We start from the raw sequence: 16060 nt of genomic DNA on the forward strand, positions 1-16060 counted from the left end.
GCCACTGTTTCATAAAACAGCAAGAGTAATCACTTACTTAAAAATCCATTTAACAGAACTCCAGACAGAGGACATTAATGAATTAAATCCCAAAGCAGTCTGAAACCCTCAGTCTCTCATGAAGAATTTGAGGATTATGCATTGCTCTTTTATGCCTATCACTTTGACCTTGCTGCTGCTCATTGACGGGGCCCAGTTTCTTCTACTTTATACGTGATTAATAAGCTTTGGTAGGTACACAAAATCTCCCCGACAAAGATGTGCATTTTGTTAGGCTCTCAAACACTATGTGGGAATGCTGGTAGTGTTAATAAGGATACCAGTTTTAGGTTAAACAAGGCATTTGCAGACTAAATATACAATAATTAAACATTTAGATTACAATATATTAATCATTGCCAGTTATTAGTGGGGCTCAATAATTTATTTCATGCTCATTGAATAAAGGTCTAATAATCAAGGATTAAACATTTCAGTCCTTGGGCTTTACATGTTTTAATACTGTTTCTTTAAACAGGTTCTTCTAAGAAGTTCATTTGATCTTGTTATAAGCAGGTACCAAAATTATTATCTGAAGTCAAGGGAAAAGAAAACAGCAAACCTTTCCATTGATTATCTCCTTTCTCTTCTTCATTTGTTAATTCATTTGTTCAACAAATATTTATTTATGCACCTACTATGTGCTATACCTGCCCAGATGCTGGGAAAAGCAATGAACCAAAAAAAAAAAAAAAAGACAACCTCATTCACATATTCTGGGGAAAGACATGTAAACAAGTAAATAAGCAAAATTAGTCCAGAGAGTGTTAAGTGGTGAGAAAACAATAAAACAGAGGGGTGAGAGCAAATAGTTTCAGGAGTTGAGGGAAGGGGTGGTGGTGGTTGTTAGATCTCCAGAGAAGGCTTCCCTAAAGAGATAACCTTTAACCTAAAAGCTGAATGAAAAGACAGAGCCAGCCATGAGAAGACCTGAAGGCAGAAGAGCAAGTGCAAAGGCAAGACTGAGCTTTGCGCATTCAAGGAAAAGAAAAAAGATCGGTATGACCCAAAGGCAGTGAAGGAGTAAAACAGGTTACGAGGCGGGCATAGTTATGCAGGGGCCAGGGCATTTATGCCATGGAAGGAGTTTGGATTTTTATTTTTAAGTACCACAGGAAGTCAGTGGAGGGTTTTAAGCAGATGAGTGACATAATATGATTTACGTTAAAATAAAAACCCCTCTGGTCGCTGTCTGAAGAGTGGACTATGGTGGCTAAGAATGGAGGAAGAAGCCCAGGTCTGCAATAGTTGAAAGGAGAAGTGATGAGGACTTAGATTAAGGTGGTAGCAGTGGAACTGCAGATATAGACAGATTTGGGGATATAAATTGGTGTCAGAAGCAAAGATGGAAAGAGTGGAATCAACATTTTCTAAGTTTTTGGTCTTCAGCAACTGTGTGTATGTATGGTGATATCACAGAGAAGAGTAGGAGAAACAGGCTTGGGATATAACTATCTCCTTAAGTGAGTACACCCAAACAACATAAAACTGTAGCTTTGATAGCTAGTTTGGACAATTAGCTTCTTTAGAAAGAAGCAATTAAAAAACTTTCTGTAACCCATGATTCTGATTGTGTTGAATTTCTATCAGGGAAATCTCAGGGGCATAGGGACTAATTCTCTGTCAGGATAATATTCAGTGAGAAATTCCTTCAAGAGTTTTTGCTGTGAAATGTTCACAGCATTATTAAACACACCAGGCACAAAGAAATTCAGGACTGGGTAAATAAGAATCAAACCAAATAGTTTTTACTGGATTGAAGGCAACACATTCCCCCTCCCCTTACTAATTAAAATCCCTTTTTTTTTTTTTTTTTCTGAATTACACAGAGTAATTACACAGAACTCTTCTTTCCCTCAGAGATTAGATACTTTTCACATTTATTTTCTCATTCATTATCACTAATTACAAAAAAACATGACATATGTCACAGAGGAACTGTCGCCAAGAAATTGGGTGACTTGACCAGGATCACACAATTAGTAGGAAATCTAAGAAGATGTAAGCTAGGTTTTACAGTTCTGTAATTTAGCCAACTTTAAATTACTTTGAGGAGCAGTATCTAACAGAAATGCAAATTATGTATGTAATTTAAAATTTTCTGTCATATTAAAAAGTAAAAAGATATAGATAAAATTAAGTTTAATAATATATTTTATTTAATCCAACACACCTATAACCATCATTTCAAACATAATTAATATTAAAATATTGACACATTTTACATTTTTTGGTACTAAGCCTTCAATACCTGGTGTATATTTTACACTTACCTCATATTTCAATTTGTACTAGCCACGTTTCAAGTGCTCAACAGCCACATGTGGCCTAGCAGTAGGTATCATACTGGGCAGCACAGACTTACGGGCTGATTACTAAGTTAGGATATTGTGCATGTTTGTTATTTCTCTTTCTCTTAGCCTACCAACAGGCTACTTCATTGCTTTTCCTCTCTTTCTGGGACTACTTAGGCAGAAAAGAAATACAAAGCTCAATTTATTAACGTGACTTAAGGGTGGCGCAACGGTTAAGCGCTCAGCTACTAACCACTAACCCAAAGGCTGGTGTTTGAACCCACCCAGCAGCTCTGCAGGAGAAAGGCCGGGTGATCTGCTACCATAAAGATTAGTCTAGAAAATCCTATGGGGCAGTTCTGCTCCATCACATGGGGTTACTATGAGTCGAAAATTGACTAGACAACACCTAACAACAACTTTTATTCTGGTTTTTACATAAGCACATAGTGGCTACCCAGGATAAAAACTGTATTTCCTAGCTTTCCTTGCTACAAACTATGTCATACGGCTACGTTCTGGATGACAGGATGTAAGCTTCAAAAGATATGCAACTTCTAGAAAATGTCCCTAAGTGTCCTTTCCTTATACTCCACTGCTCGCTTTGCTGGAGCTCTATTTTGAGCCATTAGGTCATATTGTGATCTTAGGGATGGTGGTAAGAGTCCCTGGGTGCTGTAAACAGTTAAGCACTCAACTACTAGCCAAAAGTTTAGCTGTTTGAACCCATCCAGAGATGCCTCAGAAGACAGGCCTGGAGATCTGCTTCTGAAATGTCTTGAAAATCCTAAGGAGCAGTTTTACTCTGCACACATAGGGCCACCACAAGTGAGAATAAACTTAACAACAATAACAATGATTGTGGAACAAGCTAGAAATCTGAGTCTCTGAAGAGTCTCAGGAGTAGATCCACCTTTTCAACTTGAATCACTCACCTTCAATGCTTCATTTATATGAAAGATAAATAAACTTCCTAGTCATGTGGGGTTTTTTGATCAATGGCAGTTGAACCTAATTCTAGCCAATATACTTGCCGGTGAATTTGCTAAAAGATTTGGTGGATGAGAAGGCTGGAATGAATGGTTAAAGCAAGATTCTACTTACTTTGGGATTTTATTATCTATTTTTTCACTACTTTCTATTACTGTGGATACTAAAACTTGAAACCAAAGAGATGATCAACTACTCAAAAAAGAAATTTTTTAAAAATTCTCTTTCCAATCTAAGAAAAAATGGAAGTTTCCAAAGAGTCATAGCAAAAATCTTTATGGCTCTGACTAGAATACCTAGCTTTGTTACCGATGGGATAGTTGTCTTCAGAAGTTCTTGTCACTGCAAATCTGTCAAACTGGCACTCGTGGCACAGAGATTAGTTTCAGAAAAAAAAGTGGCACAACTAATTCAGTATCAACATTGCATTCAATACTGAAAAAATATGCCATTTAGAGAATGATGATAGAGAAGACATGTGATAGGTCATAATCATTGTGCATAAACACAGCACTCTATGCAGACAAGTTTCATAAAAATCACAAATCTGAAAATTGTTATTATTTTGATTCAAAAATAAAATATCAAGTGAGTCATCTGCCTTTTACTCAATTAACAGAAAAGAAGCTGAGAGGTAAACGTGGTATTAAACTATCAACCAAGAGCTGTCTCACTGTCCTGGTGAACACTGGACCTAACTGTGACCAGTATTTCTATGACAAGTACACAGTGCTGTCCCGATCATGACTTCAGTAATGGTAACAGCAATGTTAGCAGTAGTTTTGAACTTCATTGTTCATTCCTTAAAACTTCATTTCTTGGGAAATAAATATCAGTAGTAACAATCTTACGAGTAACTAAAAAAAAAAAAAAAAAGAGTAACTACATACTTCAATTTAAAAATAGCAAATTTATCTAAAGCGGCACTTAATAGATGCGCTATGGAAAAATGGGTTCAGTAGTCAGGGAAGGCTGAAAAACACTAGTTGAAGCAAAGGTAAACAATTTTCTTTGTTGTAGGACATACCATTCTGAAACTCCAAGAGTAGGATATAGTAGCATCATTTCCTAATTTTGATTAGGAATCTCCCCCACTCACCCCTACCCTTCCACATAAGCATCTTTTAAAAATGGAATATACCAAAGGTCTAATATTCCATGAGTCAGCTTTGGAAAATACAGATGTAAAGTTAAAATACATAGGCTTCCACCTATAAAAATACATACAATTCCAACTATAAAGTTTCCATGGTCAGAGGTCTGCTTTTCTAGGGAATGTTGCTCCAGATTTAAGAGAGGTAAATAACGGACGGATTAAGGTACCACTAGCCCAAGTCTGGAAACCCTGGTGGCGTAGTGGTTAAGAGCTATGGCTGCCAACCAAAAGGTCAGCAGTTCAAATCTGTCAGGCACTCCTTGGAAACTGGATGGGGCAGCTATACCTTGTCCTATAGGATCGCTATGAGTTGGAATCGACTCGATGGCAATGGGCTTAGTTTATACCAAGTCTGAACAGAGCCCTTACCATCTAAAGTGGGCAGACTAGCAATAAGCAAAGATCCAAGTGACAGTAAAGTGGTTGGTTTATTGTCACAAAATCTGCAATCAACACACAATAGAATCTACACAGAAAAACCACCAAAGGGACCCACATAAACCTGTAAAATGGTTTACCAAGGTAAGAATTTGACCAGTAGTAAGGAGACCTAGGAGCCCTGGTGGCCTAGCTGTTAAGAGCTTGGCTGGAACCAAAAGGTCTGCAGTTCAAATCCACCAGCTGCTCCTTGGAAACCATATGGGGCAGTTCTACTGTCCTATAGGGCTGCCATGAGTCAGAATCTCCCTTCATGGCAACGGGTTTGGGGTTTTTTGGTTTATGCTGAGTCGGAAACCCTGGTGGCGTAGTGGTTAAGTGCTATGGCTGCAAACCAAAGGGCTGGCAGTTCGAATCCGTCAGGCGCTCCTTGGAAACTCTATGGGGCAGTTCTACTCTGTCCTGTAGGGTCGCTATGAGTCGGAATCGACTTGACGGCACTGGGTTTGGTTTGGTTTTGGAATGCTGAGTCAGTGGCTCCCAAGATTGTTTCCAGAGTCCAGGACGGGCCTGAGCCCATACTTGGGGTTTAAGCAGGCCCAACCATCGGAATTAAAGACCACGGGGACATGGAGACAAATATACCATTATACTCTTCTACTGGCAAATCATGGGGCAGCTCTGAACCCACTGGTGAGCCCCAAAAGATGTTCAAATGCAATCTGTTCTAGGTCAGGGACCCTGCCTGTTGATTTCAAGCTTAGGACACCAGGAGAATTGCTCTGGAATCTTGCAAACATCCTGCTTATTTAGGTCCTCCTACTATGTGGCTGTAAATGTGGAATGGTCTGAAGATTTCCTGAGTCTGCTTTTGGTGGTAAGGAAGTAAAGAGGAATGGATTTCCAGTCAGTTATACAGGTTATTTTTATTTTTTTTTTACTATGTGGCTGTAAATGTGGAATGGTCTGAAGATTTCCTGAGTCTGCTTTTGGTGGTAGGGAAGTAAAGAGGAATGGATTTCCAGTCAGTTATACAGGTTATTTTTATTTTTTTTTTACTATGTGGCTGTAAATGTGGAATGGTCTGAAGATTTCCTGAGTCTGCTTTTGGTGGTAGGGAAGTAAAGAGGAATGGATTTCCAGTCAGTTATACAGGCAGATACACTTCTGGTGAGTGCATGCAATACCCAAACACTCCAAGAATTCTATTGGCCCTTGAAGTATCTGTTTAAAAGTCATGTAATTTAGATGAAAAAATTTAAGTCTTCTCATTAACTCAGAGGCACATAAAATTATAATTTTAAATCTAGAAGGGACTTTAAGAGATCATCTAGTCTAACAGTCCCTCAGCATTTAGGTTTCACAGACAACTAAAATTAAAAAAGAAAAAAAAAAAATTTAGTTCCAACATAGAGTGGTCATCTTTCTATTTTTCCCAGTAAGGTTAATAAAGCAACCACAAAAACAAATTACTATCAGCAACATTTCCAGGGAAAAAAATTTCAGAAATTTAAAACCTAAATTTAGCTTTATGAAAAACTTACTAAACTACTAGCATCTGTGTGCGTGACTGGTATCTTATTTCGTAAAGAAATCAAGAGAGGTAAGTTGTTTGTATGAGGTAACATCTGGCTTGAGGCAAAATGCAACTCCTGTCGACCACGCTATACTTTCCTTGTTCTCAGAAATAATATCAAAGACATACTCTCTAATGTACAAAAAATGTCTGAAAGTGGAGTACAAAGTAGTTAACTTTAAATCTGAAAAATTGCGAGATAGGCTGGGGTAGAATAGGGCAGGCCAGCGAAGGGAACATAAAATTTACACAGGTGAACAAGAGAAAGAGTACAGAGAATTTTTAAATACTTACCATTACACAACTACCCAAACTGAGGTGCTGAAGCTCTGAACAGAAGTTCAAAATGCTGAGCAGTGCTGTTTGCTGCCATCAGGGACCACATCAGAGTCAAATACAGAAAGGGAAAGAAAGTGAGACAAAGAGAAGAGGTCAATTAGACATTAAAGGCTGTCACTGCTTTTCTTGAAAAAAAGCTCAAAACCGAGGTTACAGATACCACAAATGCCATTTAATGAGTCCCTAGGTGCTCTAACCATTGATTGGCTTGGAGTCAAGGTAATCATTACTAGTCTTCACTTAAGTCATCATTTTGTATATGGTTTTGCATGGCCTAAAGAGAGCTTATATTCCGTATGAACTCCTGGTTCAGTTCCCAAAGGTAAGCAATTTGAAAGTATGGTTAAGACTGAACAAAAAGCTAGGGTAAACCAGTTCTCCACCCTACCCCACCAAAAAAAAAAAAAAAAAAAAAACAACCACAGAGGAGGGCTGGTGACACTCTTGAAGAACAGAGGCAGCTCTGACATTCACTGTTCAGCTGCACCCCGATGGAACTGCCAATACAGTCACCCCAAATCAGGATTGAGCTGGTGACTTTAATGTCAAATGATTCTCTGCTGACAAGGATACCAATGACCATTGAGCACCTGTCACTAGCAACATGCTGACTTAAACATATATAACATGTACTTTCTAGTCATGTTCCTGCCATTTAAGCCCATCTATCCTATGCAATGAAAACGGTCTCACCACTAAAGAAACCCAGAGATATGCTGGATGGCTACATAATCATGACTCCTAAAATATCTTTAAGTAGTCAAAGTTTCATTTGATGATATGCCTGCTATGAAAAGTTGTAAAAACAAAACAATGCAGAACACTAGTTTTCTTTTATAAACTAAAACTTATGGGCCAAAGTTTTGGTCTAAACATCTGAACTACATCACACTTAGCAAAGTTAATATTATACAGCTCTATTTAACCTGTTCTAAGGGTTCAGAAACTAAGACATATCATTTGGAGGGGAGGTTAAGAATCTGCCAATTACAACATTTGGTCAGGCCCCAGATAAGATTCTCACTGAGAAAATTAAGCAATAAAGTATTTCAGGTATAATAAGCTTACTTAAAGGAAAAAATAACAACAGCTATAATATGTCCTAGGGGGATACTAGACTTAAGTCTATTTTATTTTTTCACCGTTAAAAAAAACTGTATACCGATTTTAGGCTTAAGTTTCAACAGAACATAACATTTATGAGACAATCCTATTTAGTTCTCAGAATGTTAACAACAGAAGGGGTATATGAAAATAAGTTAACTTAGTAGTATGTGGGTAAATGACATTAGGTTGGTTTTTATTAAAATACCAATAAGGTTGTTTTGTAAGATTTTCCCATGAGCAAGATTCAGAGTACATCAGAGAGGATTTTTAGAGCAGATCCCACATATCCTTATGGGAAGGAAACTTTAATAAAAACACACATACATATATACATACACATATGTATGTGTAACTGTCATGACATTTGTTTGACAATTTATTTTTAAATTATTTACTAGGAAGCTTATCAAATATACGGACAAGCGTTGGAGCCCTGGTGGTGCTGTGGTTAAGAACCCGGCTGTTATCCAAAAGGTTGGCAGTTTGAATCCATCAGCTGCTCCTTGGAAACCCTCTGGGGCAGTTCTACTCTGTCCTACAGCTATGAGTTGAAATCGACTTGACAATGGATTTGGTTTGGTTTTATGCAGTCCAAAAAATGAATACCCATTTACTCACCACTCAGCTTTATCAAATCCTAACATTTTGCCTTCTTTGCTTATCCCTCTCTATTTGATCCCTCCATCCATTTATATACTTCCTCAAAAGTAACCATCATCGCTACTTGGTGTTTAAAAACACACTTGAAAATAATGTAAGTTCACTACACACTGTGCATCCATCAATAATATAAAATACTGTTTTGCATGGTCTTTGCATTAATGGCACTATAGTGTACATTTACTTCTGTATCTCCCTCAACACTGTTTGTCAGGGATTTACCCATGTTGATACATATAGCTCTAGTTCATTGATTTTAACTGTTGCATAAAATTCCATCCCCCATACGTCTGTCAGTTTGTCATACTGTGGGGGCTTGTGTGTTGCTGTGACGCTGGAAGCTATGCCACCGATATTCAGATACAAGCAGGGTCACCCATGAAGGACAGGTTTCAGCTGAGCTTCCAGACTAAGACAGACTAGGAAGAAGGACCCTGCAGTCTACTTCTGAAAAGCATTAGCCAGTGAAAACTTTATGAATAGCAGCAGAACATTGTCTGATATAGTGCTGGAAGATGAGCCCTCCAGGTTGGAAGGCACTCAGAAGATGACTGGGGAAGAGCTGCCTCCTCAAAGTAGAGTCGACCTTAATGACGTGGATGGAGTAAAGCTTCCGAGACCTTCATTTGCTGATGTGGTACGACTCAAAATAAGAAGAAAGAGCTGCAAACATCCATTAATAATCAGAACCTGTAACGTACAAAGTATGAATCTGGGAAAATTGGAAATCATCAAAAATGAAATGGAACACATAAACATTGATACCCTAGGCATTAGTGAGCTGAAATGGACTGGTATTGGCCATTTTGAATTGGACAATCATATAGTCTACTATGCTGGGAACGACAACTCGAAGAGGAATGGTGTTGCATTCATTGTCAAAAGGAACATTTCAAAATCTATCCTGAAGTACAACGCTGTCGGTGATATGATAATATCCATATGCCTACAAGGAAGACCAGTTAATATGACTATTATTCAAATTTACCCACCAACCACTGGGCCCAAAGATAAAGAAATAGAAGATTTTAATCAGCTGCTACAGTGTGAAATTGATCGAACATGCAATCAAGATGCATTGATAATTACTGGCGATTGGAACACAAAAGTTGGAGACAAAGAAGAAGGATCAGTAGTTGGAAGATATGGCCTTGGACATAGAAACAATGCCGGAGATCGAATGATAGAATTTTGCAAGACCAACGACTTCTTCATTGCAAATACCTTCTTTCACCAACATAAACGGCAACTATACACATGGACCTCGCCAGATGGAACACACAGAAATCAAACTGACTACATCTGTGGGAAGAAACAATGGAAAAGCTCAAAATCATCACTCAGAACAAGGCCAGGGGCCGACTGTGGAACAGATCATCAATTGTTCACATGCAAGTTCAAGCTGAAACTGAAGAAAATCAGAGCAAGTCCACAAGAGCCAAAATATGAACTTGAGTATATCCCACCTGAATTTAGAGACCATCTGAAGAATAGATTTGACGCATTGAACACTAGTGACCGCAGACCAGACGAGTTGTGGAATGACATCAAGGACATCATCCGTGAAGAAAGCAAGAGGTCACTGAAAAGACAGGAAAGAAAGAAAAGACCAAGATGGATGTCAGAGGAGACTCTGAAACCTACTCTCAAACGTCAAACAGCTAAAGCAAAAGGATGAATTGATGAAGTAAAAGAACTGAACAGAAGATTTCAAAGGCCGTCTCGAGAAGACAAAGTAAAGTATTATAATGACACGTGCATAGAGCTGGAGATGGAAAACCAAAAGGGAAGAACACGCTCGGCATTTCTCAAGCTGAAAGAACTGAAGAAAAAATTCAAGCCTCGAGTTGCAATAGTAAGGATTCCATGGGGAAAATATTAAACGACGCAGGAAGCATCAAAAGAAGATGGAGATCAGTGGGATGCAGACCCCAAATTCTCATAAAAAGACCATACTTAATGGGCTGACTGTGAATAGAGGAATCCCGGCGGGCATGGTCCCCAAACCTTCTGTTGGCACAGGACAGGAACCATCCCCGAAGACAACTCATCACACATGAAAGGGACTGGACAGTGGATAAGAGAGAGATGCTGAAGAAGAGTGAGCTAATTATAGCAGGTGGGCACTTGAGACTGTGTTGGCATCTCCTGTCTGGAGGGGGGATGGGAGGATAGAGAGAGTTGGAAGCTGGCAAAATTGTCACGAAAGGAGACACTGGAAGGGCTGACTCATTAGGGGGAGAGCAAGTGGGAGTAAGGAGTAAGATGTATATAAACTTATATGTGACAGACTGACTTGATTTGTAAACGTTCACTTGAAGCTCAATAAAAGTTAATAATAAAAAAAAAAAGAAGATGGAAGGAATACACAGAGTCATTATACCAAAAAGAATTAGTCAATATTCAACCATTTCAAGAGGTGGCATATGATCAGGAACCGATGGTACTGAAGAAGTCCAAGCTGCTATGAAGGCATTGGTGAAAAACGAGGCTCCGGGAATTGATGGAATATCAGTTGAGATCTTTCAACAAACAGATGCAGCGCTGGAGGTGCTCACTCGTCTATGCCAAGAAATATGGAAGACGGCTTCCTGGCCAACTGACTGGAAGAGATCCATATTTATGCCTATTCCCAAGAACGGTGATCCAACCAAATGTGGAAATTATAGAACAATATCATTAATATCACACACAAGCAAAATTTTGCTGAAGATCATTCAAAAATGGCTGCAGCAGTATATCGACAGGGAGCTGCCAGAAATTCAGGCTGGTTTCAGAAGAAGACGTGGAACCAGGGATATCATTGCTGATGTCAGATGGATCCTGGCTGAAAGCAGAGAATACCAGAAGGATGTTTACCTGTGTTTATTGACTATGCAAAGACATCTGACTGTGTGGTTCCTAAAAACTATGGATAACACTGAGAAGAATGGGAATTCCAGAACACTTAATTGTGCTCATGAGGAACCTGTATGTAGATCAAGAGGCAGTTGTTTGGACAGAACAAGGGGATACTGATTGGTTTAAAGTCGGAAAAGGTGTGCGTCAGGGTTGTATTCTTCTACCATACCTATTTAATCTGTATATTGAACAAATAATCTGAGAAGCTGGACCATATGAAGAAGAACGGGGCATCAGGATTGACGGAAGACTCTTTAAAACCTGTGTTATGCAGATGACACAACCTTGCTTGCTGAAAGTGAAGATGAATTGAAGCACTTATTAATGAAGATCAACGACCACAGCCTTCAGTACGGATTACACCTCAACGTAAACAAAAATCCTCACAACTGGACCAATGAGCAACATCATGATGAACGGAGAAAAGATTGAAGTTGTCAAGGATTTCATTTTATTTGGATCCACAATCAACAGCCATGGAAGCAGCAGTCAAGAAATCAAAAGACGCATTACATTGGGCAAATGTGCTGCAAAGGACCTCTTCAAAGTGCCGAAGAGCAAAGATGTCACCCGGAAGACTAAGGAGTGCCTGACCCAAGCTATGGTATTTTCAATCGCATCATAGGCATGCGAAAGCTGGACAATGAATAAGGAAGACCAAAGAAGAGCTGACACCTTTGAATTGTGGTGTTGACAAAGAATATTGAATACACCGCAGACTGCCAAAAGAATGAACAAATTTGTCTTGGAAGAAGTGCAGCCAGAACGCTCCTTAGAAGCAAGGATGGAGAGACTGCGTCTTACCTACTTTGGACATGTTGCCAGGAGGGATCAGTCCCTGGAGAAGGACATCGTGCTTGGCAGAGTACAGGGTCAGTGGAAAAGAGGAAGACCCTCAACTGGGTGGATTGACACAGTGGCTGCTACAATGAGCTCAAGCATAAGAACGACTGTAAGGATGGCGCAGGACCGGGCAATGTTTCGTTCTGTTGTGCATAGGGTCACTATGAGTCAGAACTGACTTGACGTCACCTAACAACAACAACAGTAACATAATATTCCATTGAATAAACATACTACAATGAAGGTTCTCATTTGATGGATATTTGGGTTGTTCACAATTTTCATCATTACCAACGGTACTGGAATAAACATTCTTACGCACGTGTCCCTATGCATTTATAGAAGTATTCCCCTAGTACACATACCAGAGGAAGCATTTCCAGGTGTTTGTATACACCCATCTTCAACTTTATTAGATTTGTACGACAGCTCTCCTGAGTGGTGCTATCAATTTATTCTCCCATCAGCAGTATAAGAGTGTTTGCATCCCCACATCTTTGCTGAGGTATAGTCTATTGAGCCTTTTTAACATCCGCCTACCTGACGGATATGGAATGGTACAATTTGCATTAGTCTGATTACTAGTAAGATTAAAGATTTCTTCATATGTTGATTGGCCAGTCATATTTCCTGCTTTGTGAATTGCTTGATCATATCCTTTGCTGATTTTTTCATTGGGTTATTTGTGTCTTCTTTCTTGATTTATAGAAATTCTTTACACTGGACATTAATTTTTTTCAGTTATACCTATTACAAATATCTTCTTTCGATTTGAGACTTGTCTTTTCACTTTGTTTACAGGATCTTCCAGGATGCCTTTAAATTTTAATATAGTCACATTGTTCATTTTTCCTTCATGTTTGTACACTGTTACCTTTTCTTAAAAGTCCTTCCTTACCCAAGTAATAATGTTCTAATTTTTTTTTTTTAATGACATTTAAAAGTTTTTCTTTTCGCACTTAGGTTTTTAACCCAACTAGAATAGATTTATCACGTGGTAGGGTATAAAATTTCATTTTTCCCATAGGGATAACAACCTGTCCAGTTCAGCTAACTGAAGATACCCCTTATTCACTGACCTGTGATGCATTCTGCCATTTATTAAACTTCCATATATGTTTGAGTATATTTTTGGATCTTTTTTTCACTGGTCTATCTGCCATTTCCTGCACCAATCCTTTGGTCTTGATTACAATAGTTTGCAGTAAGTCTTCATATCTGGTAAGGCAAATACCTCTTTTTTTTTTTTCTTCAAAATTATCTTCGTGTTCTTGGTCATCTGTGCTTTCATATAAACTTTAGGATCATCATAAAAATTTTAGTTTTACCTTTTTAAAAAAATACAAAGCGATTAGTTTGCCTTCCTTTTTTTCCCATGATTGTTAGTTACTTTACTGGCATTTTATCAAATTCTATGTCTGTTTCTTAGATCTGACACCTTACTGAAATTTTCTTCTCATTGAAAAATATTCTTTAATAGTTTAGTGCATGTCTCTGGGTGGTAAAATTTTAACAACAAGCATCTAGTACTCAATATGTCAGCACTTTTGTAAGTTCTTTTTATATTAACTTGTTTAATCTTCACAACAACTTATTCACTCATTTATTCATTCAGTGAATATTTATTGAATTCCTACTATGTGTCAGGTACTAGTCTAGATAATTTGGATGTATCTGTGAACAGAAGAGATAATCTATAAGGTAAATGTCATGGATTGAATTGTGTCCCCCCAAAATACGTGTCCACTTGGATAGGCCATCATTCCCAGTGTTCTGTGGTTGTCCTCCATTTTGTGATTGTAATTTTACATTAAAGAGGATTAGGGTGGGATTATAACACCACTTTTACCCAGGTCACATCCCTGATCCAATGTAAAGGGAGTTTCCCTGGGGTGTGGCCTGCACCACCTTTTATCTCTCAAGAGATAAGAAGGAAAGGGAAGCATACAGAGAGGGGGACCTCATACCACCAAGAAAGCAGTGCCAGGAGCAGAGTGAGTCCTTTGGGCCTGAGGTTCTTGTGCTGAGATGTTCCTAGACCAAGAGAAGATGGATGACAAGGACCTTCCTCCAGAGTTGATAGAGAGAGAAAGCATTCTTCTGGAGCTGATGCCCTGAATTTGGACTTGTAACCTACTAGACTGTGAGAGAATAAATTTCTCTTTGTTACAGCCATTCACTTGTGGCATTTCTGTTATAGCAGCACTAGATAACTAAGACAATAAATATCACTATTTTCATTTATAGCTAAGGAAACTGAGTTAAAGAAAGTTAAATAGCTTATTTAGTCCCTATATTTACCCAAAATCTTGAATGAAAGCTTTGCCAGGCACAAAATTTTTGAATGACAGTTTTTGCTTTTAACACTTTGAAGTTACTACTCCACTGCCTACTAGCTTCTATTGTTTACATAAGAAGTCTACTAATTGTCTTCTTCTGTAATGTCTTTTCTATGTTATCTTATGGCTCTTTACCTTTGATGTTCTGCAATTTAATCACTCTGTCTCTAGACGAAGATTTATTTTCTATTTATTCTGCCTGGTATCCTAAGTGTGCATTTGATTTGAAGACTCATGTCTTTCTTCAATTCTGGAAAATTCTTAATAAGTATCTCTTTATATATTGCTTCTCTATCATTCCTTTTATTATTTATTTTTTTGGAACTCCCATTAAATGCATGTTGGAGCCGCCCAAGGGCCAATGCTGGAGCACCACATTCCCTGTGGGGGTTTAAAAAACATGTACACAAATTCTCTATATACGCCTTCATTCCAGAGGTGTATTTAACTCCCTTTCCCAGGAGTATGGGCTAGAGTTAGCAACTTGCTTCTAACCAATAGAAATTATAGTATGTCACTTCTGATAAACCAAAAAAAACCACTGCCATCGAGTCGATTCTGACTTATAGTGACCCCATAGGACAGAGTAGAACTGCACCATAGAGTTTCCTAGGAGCACCTGGCGGATTTGAACTGCCAACCTCTTCGTTAGCAGCCGTAGCACTTAACCACTATGCCTCCAGGGTTTCCGTCACTTCTGATATTAGGTTATAAAAAGACTATGGCTTCTCCAACTCTTCAGACATGGATTGGACTGGACAATGGGTTGGAGAGGAATGCTGGTGAGGAGTGAGCTTCTTGGATCAGGTGGACACTTGAGACTATGTTGGCATCTCCTGCCTGAGAGGGTGGGGGGTTAGAAGCTGGCGAAATGGACACGAAAAGAGAGAGTGGAGGGAGAGAGCAGGCTGTCTCACTAGGGGGAGAGTAATTGGGAGTGTGTAGCAAGGTGTATATGGGTTTTAGTGTGATAGACTGACTCAATTTGTAAACTTTCACTTAGAGCACAATAAAAATTATATTAAAAAAAAAAGACTATGGCTTCTTTCTTGGGTGCTGTCTCTCTCTTGGATCACTCACTCAAGGGAAGACAGCTCTCATGTCATGCAGATACTGAGGTAACAAATGGAAAGGCCCATGTGGCAAGAAATAGAGGCTCTAGCCAACAGCTATAGAGAAACTCTGCCAAAAGCCATATGAGTGAGTTTGGAAGCAGATCCTCCAGTTGCAATCAAGTCTTGAGATGACTGCACCATCAGCTGAAAAATCACTGAATCTTATGAGAAACTCTAGGCCAAAACCACCCAACTAAGCCACTCCTGGATTCCTGATCCACAGAAACTACGTTAGATATTAAATGTTGGTTGTTTTAAGACACTTAGTTTTGAGGGAATTATTATGCAGCAATAGATAAATAAGACAGTGCCAGATAATAATT

The 16060-nt window shown here is 38.7% G+C and overlaps 1 protein-coding gene across 8 annotated transcripts in view; it reads right to left on the reverse strand.

Annotated features, from left to right (window-relative positions):
• FBXL4 (F-box and leucine rich repeat protein 4) overlaps positions 1 to 16060 on the reverse strand; it is an 88713-nt gene that overhangs the window by 9283 nt on the left and 63370 nt on the right. For all 8 annotated transcript variants that reach the window (XM_049897700.1, XM_049897691.1, XM_049897681.1 and 5 more), the window contains one exon: positions 6728 to 6799. In XM_049897700.1, the coding sequence (XP_049753657.1) occupies positions 6728 to 6799 (72 nt within the window). The remainder of the gene's footprint in view (positions 1 to 6727; positions 6800 to 16060) is intronic.

The sequence above is a fragment of the Elephas maximus genome, chromosome 1 (assembly GCF_024166365.1).
Source record: "Elephas maximus indicus isolate mEleMax1 chromosome 1, mEleMax1 primary haplotype, whole genome shotgun sequence".
In the NCBI taxonomy this organism is placed as follows: domain Eukaryota; kingdom Metazoa; phylum Chordata; class Mammalia; order Proboscidea; family Elephantidae; genus Elephas; species Elephas maximus.